At 37.5% G+C, this 20,114-nt stretch overlaps 1 protein-coding gene across 1 annotated transcript in view; it reads left to right on the top strand.

Moving 5' to 3' along the window:
• The window catches only part of PPP1R9A (protein phosphatase 1 regulatory subunit 9A), a 58,238-nt gene that overhangs the window by 6,885 nt on the left and 31,239 nt on the right, over positions 1-20,114 (top strand). The window contains exons 3-4 of the mRNA XM_029085288.1: positions 7,032-7,167; positions 15,570-15,725. Coding sequence (XP_028941121.1) covers positions 7,032-7,167; positions 15,570-15,725 — 292 coding nt within the window. The remainder of the gene's footprint in view (positions 1-7,031; positions 7,168-15,569; positions 15,726-20,114) is intronic.

Below are 20,114 nucleotides of genomic sequence, written 5' to 3'. Positions count from 1 at the left end.
TTTCCCTACCTGTGCTCTTACCCTATGAAACAGCTGTGTCCTTTAAACATTTGCAGACATTCGCTATACTGCAGATCCACATTGTGGAAGAGGCAGGGGAGACTTGTACTGCTTCCCAGTCCTGGGTACTGAGACAGGACCCAAAAGCAAAAGATACCACACTCCCTGTCTGATTCAGAGCGCTGGATTGTGTTGTCTTTTTTGTGACTGGGGCTGATGGTTTTGTTCTTCCTTTCCTTGTCTGTTTCTTTTTCTTTGAATCCAAGTGCCGGAGCTGAGGAGAGAAAAAGAAGAGGAAAGGAAAGCCCTTTGCTCTGCGATGCTGATGGCTGAGCTGGGGCTTTGTGAAGGGCTGCTTAAGAAACCATGTGTGCTTGGTGCGCTTTTTGCTTCTGTGATAAACATGAATTATCGACCCAGAAGAAACTAAATTCATGGTGCCTTGTGCCAAAATAGCGTAAATTTCTAGCGTTTATTCCAGTATGGTTACACTAAAAATACCCTAATATGAGCTATTTTCTTTCTGGTCTCTGCAAAAAACTCCTACAAGTGCTGGTGATTGTTCTGTAAGATTACCAGGAGTAGCGTGCTGAACAGTGTGAAAAGTTACTCACGAGTACTGTGAACCCTTAGCACCAGTGAGGTAAGACTGCATTCATCACTGCTTTGCTGGTTTGTATTCCTTGGCTGTGCCTGTTGTAGTAGATGAACTTGTGCCTCAGACTGTTCTCCGGACCGGAGTGGTTGGTGCTCATACCGTTAAACTCTCTTACCTTTTAGAGCAGAGTGGCCACACCCAAATTGTCCCTTGGAAACATCCAAGCAAACTCCTAGCCTTTGTTAACTCTTGACTGTGTCTGAGTATTATTTGGCAGAATATTAGTTAACTTGGGCCAAACCATTCCACAGACTGTTTCAGTGATTTAATAGTGTGGATGATCAATTACTAGAGTTTGAGAGCATTCCCTGGCCCTATTTATTTTACTGGTATAAACGTAGTCCCTATGTCTTGAGATCTTGCTAATTTGAATTTTATGGCAAGTTATTTCTTGAAATAAGTGCATATTTGGACAGGAAATTGTATGTTTGAGTGTGAAATATATAGAGAAATCTTAATTTAAAAGATTTTGACTGAATTATAAACCATTTTGCTAGGTATCCAGAGCATTGCTTTCAAAATTGAGTGTAACATGAGTTAATAAGATTTAGCGGGGCTAGATTTCATTAGGAGTGCCTTTTCCTCTCCTTTCCTCGAAAAAAGAACAACTTGACAGGTTTTGAATCACTTTGTGCTCAAGTTGGTTGGATCTGAAACGGAAACTGGATCTGAAACTCCTATCCCTGAAACTGAAATATCATCAATAATGTTTATTTAGCTAATTTTTTTACTCTTTCAAAGTCCAAGATACTATGTTGTAGAAGCTCCCACCCAGTTTTGGTGCACCTTGATTAATGTGAAACAACATTGTGACAGCTGGGCAGAAGTACCCACCATTCATTCTTGCAGGACAACTCACCAAGCCACAGGGATGGTGCTGTAGGAGCATTTAGCTACCCCTGGACTGTGCTATGAGGATGGTCCAGCTTGCCTAGATCACCTAATCATCCAGATTAAGCATGTGGTCTAAACTCAGCAGTTTACTTGTGACCCATCTGTATTTTCTTCCTGGATTTCCTTCTCGTGGATGCCAGCAAGGGTGAGGGTGAGGGAAGGCAGATCTCACCTCAAAATGCAGTCAGGTTGTAGAAACATTCCCAGGTATAACTTTTACCTTTTGAACAGAACTGACGAATGTGCTTCACTTGCATTCAGATATGTCAAAGCATAGATTTACAGATGTGTTTCTTTGAGCTAGTCTTTCCCATAAGAATTGTGTGGTGCTATAGAGAATGCTGATTAAATAATCATCATGTATTCAAGGAAACCTTTTATGGAAGCATAGCGCTGGGATACTGTCAGGCTGTCTGGAAGAGGTGGAAGAGATTTCTTTACCTGTGCTCTCAGAAAAGCAGAGCAATGTAAGGACCAGAATCTGGAGAGGTGCCAAAACATTGAATGCCTTGGCTAATTTTGAAGTACTCTTGAATAAAGATAATGTTACTGAGGCCCTAGGCTAGAATTGATTTCTGCAGGAATAATTAATCTAAGTGCATTAATATTGGTGTGTGGGTTTTTTACATGACTTCCTAATCGTCTGACTCGATATCCATTTAGTGTTGATAGTAGCATAGCTTATCAGGGACTTGTATCGAAGATGCTGAGGTTCTTCGGGTGTTTAAGCTATTGCTTTGCTGCTCGTCCACCAACACCATTGATACTGCTGAGGAAGACCTTGAGTGTGTCTCTGAATAGTCACGAGCAGGTTCAAAGCGCATGGGTAAGAATTAGAGACCGAGGCAACAAAGGGAACCTTGTGGTTGGTCTCTACCACAGGCCGTCCAGTCAAAGGGAGCCTATAAATTTCAGTTGCCCCTCTACTCCACTCTGGTGAGACCCCACCTGGTGTGCTGTGTCCAGCTCTGGAGCTCTCAGCCCAGGAAAGACATGACCTGTTGGAGCGGGTCCAGAGGAGGGCCACCCCAAATCCTGTCACTCCCTGCCCTTATGAAAAGTCCCTCCCCAGCTTTCTTGTAGGCCCCTTCAGGTATTGGAAGGCCGCTATAAGATCTCCCCAGAGCCTTCTCTTCTCCAGGCTGAACAACCCTGACAAGTTCCAGCTTGCGCTGCTGTAACTAAATAAAACGGCCTTCTTACAGGGTTCACACCACTTTTAGCACTTTGGATTAATTATATGGCTATTATCCTAATGGAAGCAGCCAGAGTAAGTAATCAAAGGCATCTTGAAATAAATTAGATAAATGGTAGCAGAAACAGCTTTGTGCTTTAAAGCTCAGAGGAAAACCGTTTTTCAAATCCAACTGTAAAACTCTCCCAAATACAATGTGTTTTACTGTACATTTTTATGGACCTAACTATATTTTAGGAAAGGTTAGAAGAAAAAATTCTGCATCTTGTTACAGAAAAATACCCATTCTTTATTTCTTAGAATGAGTCTGCTGTATTTTTACTTGATTTTTGCTGAATTTGCTGAAGGAATCCATGCTAAATTAGTTTTAACTGAGCTCTTAATGCCTGAAGTATTTTTAGGAGAAATCATCAACTCATGTCACTAAAAATCCATGCTGTATAACTTCAGGTTTTTGTCAGAATCGGTGCCTTCACACATTTTTGTAGGGCCAAAGTTCTTTTCAAAATGGAAATATTTTTTAATTTAATCAACTCTTATAATAAAGTTTCTGGTTCCCACGGTTGGTAAAAAAAAAAAAAAAATCAATAAATTATTTCTTGTTATTTCAAGAAGCACAGGTCTGCAGATCCTTATTTAATAAAAGCTGGAAATACGAAGAAAGCCATATATCAGGTGTGCTTTAAAATCATTACATCATGACTGGATTGCGGGAGATGTAGGAGTTGGTGCCAGTTTCAGTAGAATGCTTTTCTTAACCACCATTACTGTAATTTAATTTTCAGTTTCTCCAGATGTATATTCTTTTAGATCTTCTTAAATCCAAGATAGAGTCAAATATTAGTTATATTCCTGGCTCTGTCCCTGTTTGTTTTAATCACAACCAAAGAGAATATTTCATAGCTGGTAATTCAGCTAGATTCTGTGTAACTCTGAATATCAAGGTCAGTTCATGCCCTGCTTCTCTGTGATGTTCTCTCCTCTATTACTCTTTTGTGGACATCAGAAATAATTAGTAATGGCCTGAGATTGAGTACAGTGATGGCTTGTAGAACAGTGCCACAGATTCACTGGGTTTTATTTTGCACTTGCTGGCTTTAATAATTAAGGGGAATATTATCGTGATGAGGTTTAAAGGCTTTAAACCCCTCATTTGTTTCATTTCCAGAAACGTAACTAGCTTCTTAAATATATTATTGCTGATAGAATTTATAGTTCTTTGTTATAATACTTTTGGCCCTTGAGACTAATTAATCAAGTCTGAAATGCATATGCTTAATTTGTTGAGCCAGAGTGATGCAAAATATGTAATTAGCCACTTTGTTGAAGTGTGCATATTATGGTTCACTGACTAATTTTCTGGTCAGCGAATTGCAACCTTATGTCTCTTTTTCATATTTGAACACTTCAGATTATGAGTGCTCTTGTATTTAATGCCATTTTAGGCGTAAAGATCTAATTCATGCTTAGCATTTTAATAAAAGCCTCTGCTTTGTGGTTTTCTAAGAGAGAAATATTTATTAATCTCTCTTTAAATTATAGATTTATAGTTTATGGCTTATTTTATTTACAAGTTCAACATAATTATATGCAGCACGGTATTCTTAAGGTAATGGATTGTAACCTGACAAAAGGTTTGGTTTAGTTTGTAAAAACTGCAATTGTTGGCAACATAGTATTCCATTTTACAAATTTATTTTGTCTTTGTCTAGAACTGACATCAATTGTAGATTGAATGCTTCTAAATATTTATTTTCAGACACTTTGGAAATGTCTCACTTTAAAGCAGTAAATTGTAGGAAATTTAAACAATCCTTGCTTGTTTCTATTTTGGAGAAATTTGCTTTAAACTTTGTCCTTGCTTTGAGGCTTTTATTTATGTATCATCTAACAGCTTCAGGTATCAGTGAGGAACTTTATTTTGACGTATGATTCAAGCCTTGAAAATCACATCACTATAAACTGTTAGTGGCTTCGGTGTGAGAAGAAAAATTCAATTAATAAGCTTTTACATTTTTTGTGTCCTACCTACACTTGTTTGTCTGTATGAAAAAAATACTGTATTACAGTCTAATGTGTCAAAACCACTCCTAAATTATCAGGAGTTACCAGACTTCAAGTGCATTACATATTGTATGTTCTAGGTTTTCAGTGTACAACAATGATTGTATGAAGTATTTTGAGTCTTTTATTTTCCAGGGGAGGTGAATTATCAGTCAGAGGGCAGGAGACAATACGATATTTGCATCACTTTATATGTTTCCATAATTTACCACATTGGTGATCTCCCTCATGTGTTTAGAAACGTGTTGCTCTCTCTACCGTGCATAAATAATACATTATTGCATAATACTGAGTAAAATGGTTGTTTAAAATAGAAGTTATTTTTTTCCATATTTAAGTTTAATTTGTTTTTACTTTAGAGGAGACAAATATGTTGCAAATATGGGTTGAATCCTTTTTTACTTCATGTAGTAATATCAAAAGTTCATTGTTCCTCCCAGCTGAGACTGAAAACATGGCTGGTTTAGTCTTTGTAATGCTTGGCTCTAAAATTAAAATTCAGAGGAAACAGGATCCAACTATGAGTCAGTATGCAGAACAGATGAGGTATAGGGGCTGTGAAGAAACATTCCTTTTCTTTCAGCTCAAGGTCTTTATCATTACTGAGAACCAATGTCATATTTCGTAATAGTAAGATATGAGTGCCAGACTGTGATCTGTTTTGATCAGGATTAAAATGTTGATGTTATTTCCTTGATTTTGTTCTAGTTTCTGCTGTATTTTATATAAATGTTTTTAAATTAAGACACTTTCTTGCAAATTATTTTCAGAACACCTTGTATCATTATTTCAAATGGAGTCACTCATTCTCACCTATCTTATCCTTTTGGAAGTAATTACTGACTTGGATATTTTGAGGATGTTGAAATAATCTCAAAATTTGTATTCCTTTCTTCTCAAAATTTGTATTCCTTTCTGTAGTGCCTAACTCATAGAGTCTGACAAATTGTTTGGCATAGGAAATGAACTCAGGGTCATCCACTCATGGGAAGCTGGCTTACACATGGATGCCACATCCCAAATGGCTTTAACAGTGTCAGGTGGTGCTAATGAAAATAATTTTCTTACATGAGATACAGTGATACGCAGTACTACTGAAAATAATTTCCTTACATGGGATATAATGCACATTTCTACCTCTCATTCCAATAATAAATTAAATTCATCATTTGAGCCAAATATTGTGGAAACAAATAATTTATCATATGCAGCATCTCAGTGTCACCTGCTTGGGTTTTCAGCTCTGCATGATACATTTTTCACCTGTAATTACCTAATTGTCTTTCTAGTCTGCTAATAAAAATATTCCTCCAGCTTGACATCCTTAAATTGTGCTTTTATTCAGCAGTTTACAGTGTGTTGGTACTGTATAATGGATGTTTATAATTAATACTATAGATAGCAAAATATCTAATTACGGTTATGCCCCTGTGCTGAGAAAAAGTATTACAATCCAAGACGATTCTGAATTTCAGTCGCTGAAAGCAAGATTGGGAAGCAGTCGTGTAAGTCTCAACCAAGAAAGAGGCATTTCCCTTCTCTTTTGTTAAGCCAAAGAAATGTGCTCCCAGTGTTCAGCAACAGCTAACAGTGGAGAAAAACGCTCCTTAGCAACAGAAGTTAATGAAATAAAAGAAAGATTTAAATGCAGCTTAAAATTAGTGTCCGTAAGTGTCCGTAAGATTTTAAAATGTGGAAATAGATTCTCCATTATAGACAGGAGGAAGGCAAATATAATAGCTCATAAATATCTCCTAAGTCCAGATGAAGAAAGAAGTTACTCTGGTGCATGTTCCTTTCACCATGAGCTGTCAGAAGTGTGCCTGTGCTGCTACTGTGCATCTCGCCTTCCATAGGCTTCCGGGAAATACATTGCTCTAAAGGGAATGGAAGTGATGGTACATTTTTTAAAAATTGCCCTACTCTGCGTCTGTGTCCTTAAAATTCAGAGTCAGAGAATCTTTTTTGCTGAAACTTTGAATGAAGGCTTTAGCGGTCGCTTCTTTTTTTCCCCTCATGTAAATACTGTCATGGTCTGCTCACTCCTAGTCTTGCACACAGTGCCCTTCTGGCAAATGTCATCCACAGAATGCATTTCAAACGATCACAGCCATGTATCTTTGGAGAAAAAGGCTACCCTCTATACAATACACAGCTAAAAAATCTAGAACTTTGGTAAAGCAACAGGATTAATATTTTTTCCACTAATGTTTTGTATAGGTTTGTAATTGGACGAGAAAAACCAGGACAAGTGAGTGAGGTTGCACAGCTGATTAGCCAAACTCTAGAACAAGAACGCCGCCAGAGAGAGCTGCTGGAGCAGCATTATGCACAGTATGATGCAGATGATGATGAGGTAACAGACTGTCTATCTTTTCACTAGTCAGTGTTTTTTAATTTTCTGTTTTCTATTCCTAATTCCTGCTTTTTAATTGTCACTCAGAGGTCAACTTCTGGCACTCTCCATTACCTCTGCTGCTGATTTTTACAGATTTTGATGATGAATCTTACTTGAAGAACAAAGTTACTGAAAAGCGTTTCATCATGGATTTCAAATATTTATTTTGTTCCAGAAGATCAAATACTAAATAGTCGATACTTCTGTAATCATTGCCCTTCTCCTGAAGGTGTATGCTTGTCTGAAATAAGGGAATAAAGTTGGCTTGCTTGTGCACTGAAAGATTAGGTTTTTGTGAAAACTGGTAAAAATCGCCTTCTAACTTTTAGGAGTTTGAGGAAGTTTTAGACTTTTTTTTTTTTCCCCTGAATTGATGTTCTTAATTCAGAACATTAAGAAATTTTCTGAAAATTCCAGGTAAGACTCCTCCTTCCACACACTACTTTTTGTTTCTGTGTAAACAGATATTCCATAGGATGGAGAATTGTCTGAAGCATGTATTGATGTTCGCAATTAGTGCCTGGTGTCCCAACACAAAGGTTTTGAAACTATCAACTTTATACAGAAAATGTTGAATAATTTCTTCCCATTCTTTTAAAATTCTTAAGATGGCTGAATACCAAGATACTTGGGAAGATTAATGAGACTGTTGTTTCTCTGCTCCCTACATTAGGTACTGAGTTAAGGTAAAAGGCATTTGTTGTAACAAACCACTTCAACATAGCCCGTACGTACCACCTTCATTTCACATTATCTTCAATAATATTATTTGAAATGCCAGACTCCATGTATTGGTGTGTTTCATCCCAGTCCAGATTTTTTTCTTTTATTTGCTGAGGGAGGGAGAAAGGGAGATAGGGAATTCATACTATGCATTTATTTCAGTTTAGTTTTCTTTTAGGTACTGAGACAAGACTTCTAAACAGTGAAACAGAGGAAAAAAAACCTCTGAGATAAAATCAGGATACACTGATTTTGAAACACACTATTAAAGTAGCAGTAGATCAGAACAATCAGAAGTGTCCTAGAAGACAGGTCAAAATCCTGTCTAGCCCCAGTGATGCTTTCACTCACTTCAGTTTCTGCTGATATTAAAAATGAAAATATTTTAATATATTTTAGAATGAATCCTGTGAATAAGTGCATATTGAACTCACATAAATAAAAGTTGTCCTCATCTGTAGTGGGAATACATATGTAAATGTACCTGTGCAAGACCATGAAGGCTAGAAAATCCATATCCTATTGGTTCCCTCCTCAAGGTATAGAAAAATGCGAGTCTTCTAACTTCTGTATAGTCTAGGATTGAAATTCAAGATTTTGACTGATTTCTTGAAGGAACTCTATCATCTTCAAAACAAAAGAGAGAGAACTCCCTCTAGCCTTTGGAACAAGAGTCTTCTCACAACTCATCACAGCATGCTGTAGACATCAGGTTTTGAAGACCTGTGGCATAATTTTATGGTAAACATAGTCTGATAGCTTTCATATTGGCAGGAGAGGTGTGTCTTAAATGTCTGATGTTCACATCCTTCTCACTGGGTATTCGCACGTAGAGGGATATGTGGCTGTAGGCACCTCTATGTGAGTAATTGACTCATTACAACTTTCACTTAGGGGATGCATCCACTCCAAAAATCGCAGAGGTTTATGTTACCTTCATGCACCACACAGTTGTCATAACTCAAGATCTGGCAGTAAAGAAAACATTAAAACCATATAGATCAATACTGATCCTGGTAGTGCCTAATAGGGGTTGTTGCTGGGTTGATGCTGACAGTGATGCTTTTGTACTGATGGCCGTGCAAGTGTTTCTCAGCACAGTAATGAAAGAGGACAGGTATGAGTAGGTATCAGATATTTTTTGTGATGTGTTTTATTGTCCTTCGTGCGATTCAGTGGTTACAAACTCTTAAGCCCTGTTCACCACATAAATTTTTAACACAAAAAAATAGTAAATGTTCAAAGTGGTTTTTATTGGTAGTACCTTTGGATGATAGAGAGGAATGGGGGTAGGTCAAGTAATAAACAGACATAAAGGCATCTTCTCTTATCGTGACACTACCTTGAGCACGATGGCCACCTCTGTGACCATGACATGTGCTTTTTGGCCATCAGCTTATGCAGTGCAGACTTTTACATACTGTGTGAGGACAGGAAGAAGAAGAAAGGGAAAGACAACCACCTGGGGACATTCAGAGTGTCACCAAAGATCTCTTTTGGAAGGAGAAGGAATTAGGCTTCAGGACAAATGCAGTACTTCAGTTCTCAAAACCACTGGGATCATTAAGGATCATACCCATTTTCTACATGATGCCATCTATATATGTGGGAGAGGGGGTGGTAAATGTTATTCTCAGAATAGACGGCTGGGGTGTAGTTACTGAAGTATGCAATGAAGCATTTTCCCTTTCTTAATTTACAGACTTATCAGAAGTAAATTGCAGCAATCCTGAATTTTCTTTTTGTTTTGTTTTGTTTTGTTACCTGGCAGTACCATCTGAGTAAACTCGTGTAACTTACACCATTCCCAGGCAATTGGCACAGTGGAAGCTGTGATCTAATGCACACTAGGCACAGTTCAGAGACATTTTTGGTCACTGCAAGCATTTCTGCATTTTCTGTCAACTATGAGCATTACTACTTTGGGCTCACCTTACTCTGTTAGGGCAAATGTGGCTGGGTTTACGTTGCTATGAGCCAGCCACCATTGCCAGCCCTGTATTCTTTGTCTCAGGTAAGAAGGGCATCTTTTGGGAAAGAAAATCTCAGTTTACACTGTCTGAATGAATATCCACAAATGTACAAAAAAACCTACCCTTTTGAGTCTGTTTCCTCAAAGTAATAGTGATTCTGACAGCATGAAATTCAGGAATATTTGAATTCATGACGGAGTTTTCATTCAGAGGTGGCACAGAGTTATACAGGAGTTGCTCAGTCTTGGAGCTGTCAAACTGTTCTATTCTTTTTCATACAGTTCTTAAAATAAGGTAACATGCATCTCTGGCTACAGTGCTGCACAAATAAACAAGAATATGATCTTTATTCAACTCTCCAGTGAGGCTGTCTCGGAGACTTTTTGCCACAAAGACAGCAGTAACATGTCAGGTTTCCAAAGCAGGAAATCAGTGATCTGCGTTTCAGTCCTGGGGTGCACGTGGCTGGGCTTGGTAAAGCTGGTCAGATCACAGGAAGAGAATGCGTGCCAGGCACATGCAGGTCCTGGTATTTTATCTTGCTGTGCCACCAGCTGGCTGGCTTTCCTCTGTTTTCAAACTTAGAGGAGTCTTCATCGTAGTTCAAGCAGCATCTAGTTATTTTAGAAGGATCCCAGTTCTTTAAAATAGCAGCGTTATTGAGACAATTTTAACTTCTGCTAGCCAGTGTGCACTGGGCTTGAGTCAGATACGCTAAATCAGAGAGACACTTGTTAGCCTGCTGTAAATTCTCATTCCATTGCCTTACAGGAATGTTACATGACAGTTGTGTGTTGGGGAAGATTCACACTAGTACACTAATAGTGTTTCCAAAAGACACATCATTATATTATATAAGTAATCCGGAAAGAATAATTTACTATATAGATGCCCTGCATCCCTGCACTTCAAAATGTGCTGTTATCATGGGCTGCAGGCTTTCACAGAGTTGCAGAATGCCTTCAGATGCTCCTTCATTTAAGTCTTTGCGTGGAAATCCAAAAACTTAGGCAGAACTGGCAAACACTAAAAGAAAAGGGATCCCCACAATAGAGTCCGTGCAAAACCAAGCAGGATAAATGTGAAAGAGCTCACAATTTGTTGTTAATCTCCCACAAGCCAAGCAGAGCTAGTTGTTACTTCTCAAGTACTACTTACAATAGGCAGCGTTGGCATTTCCCGGTGAGCCTGTGGTAACTACAATAAAGCTGGGAGAGTATGTTGTTTCAGGTACTGCCTGTAGCTAACCTGCTGCAGAATTTACTGATCTCCAGTTCATCTGGCTCCCTAAAATTCCACATCCTTTTAATTTGTTGTTGCCTATCAGAAAACAAAAATCAAAGACTTTGAAGTAGGCACTGTCTTTTTATTTCCTACTTAGTGCGTTAAGTATGACCTGAATCTGTATCCCTCACTGAAACTTTTTGACTTCGCTCTATTAACTGAGTGTTCCGTGCACATTTTAGGCAAATTCTGCCATTTCTTGGAATTTTTATTTGAACATGGTATTGCTGTCTTCATGTTCTACAGCAAATGGCAAAAGTCACATAAAGTGGATGACCTGTTCCCCTGAAAGCTGTATATGGTGATGCAGGATGTGAGATTAATAAGATATTGTGGAATTCTGTTCAGTCTGTGGCCACAGACAATTAATTTTATGCAAGTAATGTTTTAATGTATTTTAATATCACTAATAGTCATTTGAGTATTTTTTCATTTTTAATTCTTGTTTATCAGGACATTCTGAGAGCAAAGCAACATTATAACCATTGAAGAAAATCTTGAGACACACAAAAAGAAAAATGTTGCAGTGCACTTGAATGTCTAGCACCCAAAGAATCCATTTGTTAGACAAGGTCTTTCAGAGAATACAGGTTTTCCAGCATCATTAATATGAAGCACTCCTGTAAAAGCGATGATTGATACTGTACCATTATATTTTTCTTTGCTCTTTTGAAAGAATTAATGTAAACTATCAAAAAAATCAAATGAAGAGGTGGATTTGAGTTATTTTTATAGTTCTTCAAATGGTGTTCCTTGATTGTGGGAGAGTGTCAGCACAAACAAAAGATTTAGCTTGATGCTACCTTTGTTACGGTGATTTGGGGAAGGTCTGTCTGCTTTATCCTGGCTGATGCTGCTGCTCCTTCTTTCTGCTTGGGATTGTTAGGCCTGCTTCAAGAATTTACAGGGCAGTTAAACAACATGAGTAACAGATTTTCCCTTTTAAAGGGGGTAATTGCAGTTCATGTTTAGAAAGATAATGTCATGCTATTAGTTGTGATAGCATATAGCAAAATTGAATGGCTAGTACCAGAAGCTGTTGCTGTGGATGGGATAAGCTTAAGCTCTACGTGCTACTGAATTGAGGAATAGATCTTTTGCATGGATGAAATTTACTCACCAGTACAGATTGAAGAGAGTGGGATTTTCCTTCAAGAATATGTAAGTTTTATTAGCTATTGAGTAAAAAAAGATCATTGTTGTCAACTAAGAAAGCAAAATTAATTGCAAGGAACCTCAGGCAGCTACAATAACAACTCTTACCTTACAAGCTTTTGTTATTTTGAAGTAAAATAACTTTTGTCTGTGCCTTGCTGCTGCTTGTAAAACACTGAATTTCCCATTCTAGCTTACTGGCGCAGGGTCTGAAAACCTTCTAGTAGTTTCATGTGAAGTAAAGTTTGGCAGAGGTGATTTTTTGAGAGAAAGTATGTTTCATGTAGCTTACAACATATGTTTCCTTAAAGCGCACATTGGTTCTTTTGAACCTGTAATTTGTGTTTCATGTGATTATAAGATTGAATCCCTTTCTTTTGAAGACAAAAGCAAAAGTCCCATTTATTTTGATGTTCTGTAATGTGTTTGTGTCATCCTGCTGCCTTGTTTACTCAAGCAAACTGCCATGCTTTGCTTTGGTGACTACTTTTTGCAAATGTTGCAAAAATGACTGTGCCCATCGGCACTCACTATGTACAATTTGAAGCAAAATTTTCCTTTGTGTTCATTTTAAGCTGCCTGATGTCCCTCTTCAAATACTGTGGCTCCTGGAGCTGGTGGAATAGTGCCTGCTCTTGAATTTTTCCCCAATATAACTTAGTCCTTTATATGTGCTTGTTTTTCTTTTTGTATGAAGTACTTCTTTTTAGTTTAAGTCTTTGGCAGAATCAAGTTTAACCGAACTCATCTGTTGTATTCTTTTACTAAAATTGGTAAATATAACTAAGATTTTGCACCAAATTAATATATTCCTTTAAAAAGCACATGCCAGAGCCAGATCCATTTTTTTACATAAACTGGGAATGAGTTTGCTAGTTAATAATCCGATTTCTGCCTCCTCTTTGCGTGCTTCAGATATTTCCTTGCCACGGCTGATGGACCTGCCAAAATACGGGTTTTTTAATGTAGAAATTATAGTTGTATATCACCTTATAGATTTTTCAGGGATAATGACTACAAAATTGACAGTTCACAGATTGTGTGACTGTTTTGTCCCCACAATAATTACTTTAATTGAAATCTTGCTGGGATTTTAAAGTTAGTTTTTCTGCTTCTTGCCACCCTGATGGTGTATGAAGGTGGTGTAGTCATGCTCCTGGAAAAAGCCAGGAGAGCTAACAGCCTGATTTTCTGTTTAGATAGTAACTCCACATAGCCATGGGGAATAAAAAAAAAAAGGAAGTTACTACAGGTGTAGCATAACAGAAGATTTTGTGCATGCATGTGAGACCTAGACATACAGACATTTAGTTCCAGGTGGTGTTTTGTTTAGCTGTAGTGCTAACATGCCTGAAAACTCCAGTGAGATGGATTGTGTGTTCTTTGCTTGTCTTTTAAATAAAGAAAAAAGAAGCAAAACCAGCTGGGGTTTTTTTTGTTGAAGACTACTGAAATTCTTAATGCATATCAAGTATGTGAAACAAATGGTTACTCTGTTTGGTTGGGGAATATGTAACTATTTATAGAGACAGAGATGGCTCTCATGAGTAGAAGTGGCTTGCATTAACAGTGATGTTTGAAGTATGGACGGGTCATGCACATTGGTGACTTACTTTTTGTTAGTTCTTTTAACATCAGATTTTACAACATCATACTATGCTTACTGTGTGTTTTGGCTTTGTTTTTTAAAACTTTAGTGGTTTTATAAAAGAATATAAATTTTTAATTATCTTTAAAGGTCCCTTCCAACTCAAACCATTCTGTGATTCTGTGTGTTATTTATCCAAGAAATGGTGACGTTTTATTGCAACTGTATCACCCCGTTGTTGAGTGCATACATATATCTCTTCTGTCTGTATGTACTCCTGCATTTAGACTTAATGTGCTTCCATACACTGCTTTTTAATTGAGAGAGATTTACAGAAGCCTAAACATCAGCTGGGAAATTAAATTAAGGTAGGAAGTTCAGACTTGAACTGCTGTTCGGACATCTGAGTTCTTACATCTTGTTTTGAAAAGTTATTTTGACAAAAAAATTCCACTAGTAGATAATCCTAGCACTACTGGGAATGTGCTTCTGATAATAATATTATGTGCCTTCATCTCAGGAACTGAAAGCTCATCAACAAGAACTTGAGCAATTCTGTCGAAATGTTGGTGTTATTACTGTATTAACATGAGAAGAACTGCACCCCTTCCCCACCCTTCCTTTTCCATGTATTTGTTGAGTCCCAAGCTTTATAAATCCAGATGTGGCTCTGAAGGAAGTGCTTGCTTTATAATACGTGTGTGTAGTCATTTGCATAGCCTGCAGGCTATTCATGATCCATCTGTATGCCATGTACTCCGGCTTCTGGAGGGAGCCTTCCTGAAGCGAAGTGGTACCCAGCCACCTCAGGCATGGGAGAGAGATGGACACAGGTGTATGTGCCAAAGATTGCCTAGGCAACTTGGTATTTAATATTACAAGCTTTTTCTTTTCAGTATTATTGTTCTATTTTGTTTTATCTTGAGATAATGATTGTAGCTTATGATTTTATTTTTTTTTATTCTGTTTTGTCAGCAAACTGTTCACATCTCATGGTTTACCAGCCCAAGAAAAACCCGCATTTTCTGTTCAAAACTAGCTAGAAGCAGCTCCTTATTCAGGGTGAAAATTCAGTAAACTCTGAATTCGGTCTCTGAACTTGTAACTGACACTTGGTTTCTTTTTACTGCTGTTGTCGTTCTGTGTGTGACTTCTCTATTGTTAATTTGTTTATTAAGAACAAACTAGTGGATTTCCAAATTCAGCGTGGAATATCACTGGAGAATTACTACCTCCAGATGGCTTACAAAAGACTAATCAAGGTCTTGTCAGTCCTGTTCTGCTTTTATTTCTTTTTGGAAAATATTTCTTGTTAAATTTGAAGTAAATTTGTAGAGGATGTCTATGGAAAAGAGCGCCTCATTTGGAAAGTGATGAAAATGATTGAATTATACAGGAATGCTTAAGCACTAAATTCTTAGTTACTGTTTTCTCCAGTCTCAATGTTCTGAAATACTGTGTTGGAGTTGTATTTTTTTGTCTGTTAGAATTCATTAGTACTGGGATTACAGCTAAAGGAAAATATAACCTTTTTTTGAATGCAGTATGCTGTATTTGCACAGTAGCTTAATTACACTTTGAACAGTTTCTGCTTACTAAGAGAATAACTGGAATTTTTTAAATGCTGTAACATTAAGACAGGGGAATATGCTACAGATGAAGAAGATGAAGACATGGGACCTGTCCTTCCAGGAGGTGACATGGCTATTGAAGTGTTCGATCTCCCTGAAAATGATGACATGTTCTCCCCCAGTGATGTGGACACCAGCAAGCTTGCTCACAAATTCAAAGAGGTAACTTATAGATCAGAAAATACTCCTGAAATATCTTGCTAGATTTCTAGTTATCTCACTGCTCAGTGCTTATTTATTCTCTTGAATACTAGAGTTGATTTCTGGCTGTTTGTATACTCGGTATTGTTGAATGACTCAAAAAGTTCTGCTTAAAAGAAGTGGAATTGTTCTTCAGAGTTGTTTTAACATCAGCTTTCAGGTGACTGTTGCATTGGTGTATGGTAATGTATAATTTAAGTCTTCAGCACAAAAGTTATTCTGCCTCAGCACCTTATTTGCATTTCCTGACCAGGAAGACAAAGAGCAAGTTAATTCATTACTAGTAGGTTGCTTTTTCTTGTTTGGTTTTGGTTTTGGTTTTTTGGTGGTGGGTTGTTTGTTTTGGTTTGGTTTTTTGTTAAGATTCCAATCAAAAGTGATCAGGAAAACCAAATAGCAAATGCTAAATTTCAGTGGAAAGGGACACATGGAGCTCTTCCTATACCATTACACAGCAATTCATCAGTGTGTAGCAGTGTCATATGTTTGGCCATGTGTTAAGATGCTATATCAGGGAAGCAGGCACATTTCAAGCTGGTGTTTTACCAGACCTCTGTGATTGTAGAGTTTGTGAGCATCCACTGGTACTAACTGAGGCTTGAATCAGTGGTGTTTGTTGTGGTCATTGAATTAATGTAACTTAACTTACCAAAGTACTGTGAAAGATTTCTTCTGTCTTTTAGGTTGTGCTTTTGATGTGATTTATTTCTGAACTTGACTGAATTCTGCAAATAAAGGCTTGAAACAATTGGATTTATCTAAGCCCACAGTAATGGGCTGAGTGATGACAACAACGAACATTTTTCTTTTTAAATGCAGTGAAGATGGAAGGGGTGAAAGTAGCCAGAACCTCGTGGGAGGTTTGGGCAGCAGAGCCCTCCTGCACCCAGAATGGAGTTTTAAAACAGAGAGGCTCCCTTTTTGTTCTTATTTCCCTGTCCCCTCCCCTTCCTCTCCTCTCCCTTCCAAACAGATATTTTGTTTTCTATAAATATATGTTGTTATTACTCTCTAGTGAGAGTAATGTGTGGAAGATACTCAGTCACTGAGCAACCTGTCTTTCCCTTTTCTGCTGATACCCTTTTCAGCCTTTGGAGGCCTACTGTTGTTCATCATTGTTTCCTGAAAGTTTTTTAGTTCACTTAAATGATAATTTCTTCACTCTGTATTTCAAGTTCCAGGCTCTTATGCAAATTAGCAGAACAGATTACTTAATTTTCTAGTACTTAGCATCATATATAGTGATACTTTCTCAAAGCAGTGCCGGTGTACTAAGGCTATGCAAAGCACAGATGCAGTGATGGGCAAGACACTGACCTTTGAATAAATTACCTGTAAAACTATACTTGAATAGTTTCCATCAACTTGGGCTGTTGCCATACTTGAGCATGTCCAAACTGATTTGAAGCTGTTTGCAGACCTGTCTGATTTAATGGCCTCAAAACGCCAGCATAGAGAAGATTAAGGGACTTTTGGTCCTCCAGTTTAAGCGTAGATGGGAGCCTTAGAAGAAAACATTAAATGCTCCTGCATAAGAGTGGACTCTCTTTCACTAACCCACACAGTTACTGCTGTTAGGAACATACAGCTTTTGTTTCACTTATTCTATTTAACAGTACACAGCTGCATTTTGTTGGCTGCTGCATAGTGAGTACATGTATTTTTCTTGGTATTTGCCCTGAATTCTTTCAACACTGGAGGACTTGTTCATGATCATGCTGCACAAGCCCACACAGTGTTTTCTGGAATTGTATTTAAAGAATAACTGTTCTTTCTTGTTCTTACTGCAGAGATTAATGAAAGTATTAAACAAGTGGGTTGGGCATAATCTTTAAGCATAATAGTTTGACCTAATTAGTTCAGTTCAGTCTTTGCAATGAAAAATCTGCTCAAATACTTTGAGAGCACTCTTACTTGAAATGCCTTGCTTTTGGAATGGAAGGCAGAAGAGAGATGGGCATTCTTGGGTGAATCGTTGTATTTCTGCAAGTCTTGTTTTACTGGCTGTAAAATGGGAAAAATGGGACTGATTTTCCTTAACTGCTTTGAGAGAAAGAACTTTATTTTATCTCTGATGATTGAAGAGGGACAAAAACTGTAGCAAGAAGGGACATCTTATTTAAGAATTAGATACTATATTTCACATCTGAATGAAATATATGAAAAATGAATTATTATTATTATTATTATTATTTAGACATGAAATACAATTATTATATAATTTTTTTCATGGAGATCATTAGATTCCATTGGGTACTTTATTTACCATTGTACTCTAAATTTAACATTTCCTAGCTTTTCATCCCATTCTACCTTTTGCAGCCTTAGATGAATTCAAGCTATTTTCTCTATAGATCTTATTTAAAAAAAAAAAAGAAAAAAAAAAGACAGTTTTGAAGAAAATTAATCAGCTTTTCGAGACATCTTTGCAAAGGAAATGTGCCAAAAATTATTCCAAATGTCTTTTGTTAAAATGAAGCCTTCACAGTTTTTTATTGACTTAGAAAACAAAATGCAAAATAGTATTTGCCAAAAATCTGTCTGACGTTATATTGGAGATGGAATAAGGTATTTCTGTTCCCCTATAAGAAAACTTGCTTTAAAATTTTTAATTATGGAGTTCAGATTTGAACAAATGCCAAACAATTGACCTTGCCTGTTGTGCAGTCTAGCCCATAAATGTGTTAGTATTTCTCATCTATTTTGCAAGCATAATTAGTTCTGTTAAAAAAAAAGAAAAAAGAAAAAAAGACTGAAGTAGATGTCCAGCTACACATTTATCTGTTTGTCAGGAAAGTGTATTTTTTCTTCTGCCTCAGTGGGATCTGCTGTACCATGTACTGATTCAATGATCTGACTGGATGCTCAGTATTCATTTTTCTTAGCTTAATGACAGAGAGTATAAAAATAACTGTTAAAACCATCTGTACCTGAGCAGATTGTCATTTATGCAACAATTTAGAGTTTATTTGTATGTAATAATAAGCTGTTTAAGTGCTGATTACTGGTTTGTGTGGTTTTTAGAAGAGATGGGAATGGACTGTAAGCAGGTAACCTAAGGTTTTGAGTCTTGGCCTTTTGGTTTCATTATTAACTCTGCAAAGGGCAAAGTCTTGCTCATCCATCCTTCCCCTGATTTTGTCTCACTCCAAAACAAGGAGGTAGCAGAACTGAGGAAAGGCCTGGGCACTTTATAAACACCATAACATTTTAAGATGGTTCTTTTTTATTTTTCACTACTGACAGAAATAAAATTATGAGAAAAAAAACAGTTCTCAGTCTCTGAAAACTGCAGATCAGAGGTTGGATTGAGTGAGATCAAAAATTGCAAGTAAACTCTTGCAAACAGTAATTAAAGTGTCTCCTTAGTTTGCTCTACTATGTATAATTACCAAAAGGTATATGTCCTTCTTGGCTTCCTGGTCTCCGTGCATTAGCACTACTGGCCACTTCTTACCATTAACACCAGCTTCAGGGCTGCTGAGTGCCCTCTTCCCAGCTGCACTGACATCTCTCCATCCAGGAGCAGTATCCCTGCTCTCATGTGGCCCTTCCTCAGGACCTGGTGTGATCTGCAGGTTAGCTGTGTGCTTGCGGCAGGTTCGGTCTGGCCTCGTGGGTGTTCCACCTGCTAGTGTGCCTGGTGTGCCTCCACATTTTACGTGTAGAAACATGTAAAGGTAAGCTGTTATAGTCAGTGACTGGTTTCATTTAAATGAGGCCTGAAATCTGCTTTCACTGAGCACTTGAAGAGTTGTTACTCTTTTCAGTGCCAAGTCAAAAAGTGAATGTAAGTAACAGATGATCCTGGGGACAAGTGCTTACAATCTCCTCTGGAGACAGTGACCAAGAAATGAGTGGTGGAAAGAAGATTCCTAACCTGTTCCTCAGGTGGAACTGGTTGCATCAGTGTATCCTTTATTCCTTCTAGCCTAAATTTAGTAATTCTTTACAGAAAGGATGAAGTTTATTCACTAGATTAGTTAAGGCTGATTTGCAAACTGAACTGCATCTGCGAGTGTGCATTTCGTATGCTGCCACAAGAAGAGTGTTCAAAAGGTCCCATGAAAAGGGAATTTCAAAAGTAGCTTGGCCTTTCTCAAGGATACTTGTATTGATCCACTCTGTGATGACTCTTTTTATTTTGAAAACTACTCCTCTCCTTTAGAGGAACTTCTCTTTTGAATTATTTGTACTTTTTTTACTAACAGCCTGGTCTTCAAAAATGTAGCCATTGCTCCACCAGAGATGATAATTTCTGGTTCAGTACAGCTCCTCACGTACTCCATTAGCTCAATATAAACTATTCCCAAAGGCCTCTGTTAGTACTGTAAGAGAATTAACTCCTAT

Source organism: Antrostomus carolinensis, unplaced genomic scaffold, assembly GCF_000700745.2.
Source record: "Antrostomus carolinensis isolate BGI_N321 unplaced genomic scaffold, ASM70074v2 scaffold9626, whole genome shotgun sequence".
Taxonomy (NCBI): Eukaryota; Metazoa; Chordata; class Aves; order Caprimulgiformes; family Caprimulgidae; genus Antrostomus; species Antrostomus carolinensis.
The sequence above is the reverse complement of the archived record's forward strand: the minus strand, read 5'-3'. Positions and strand labels throughout refer to the sequence as shown.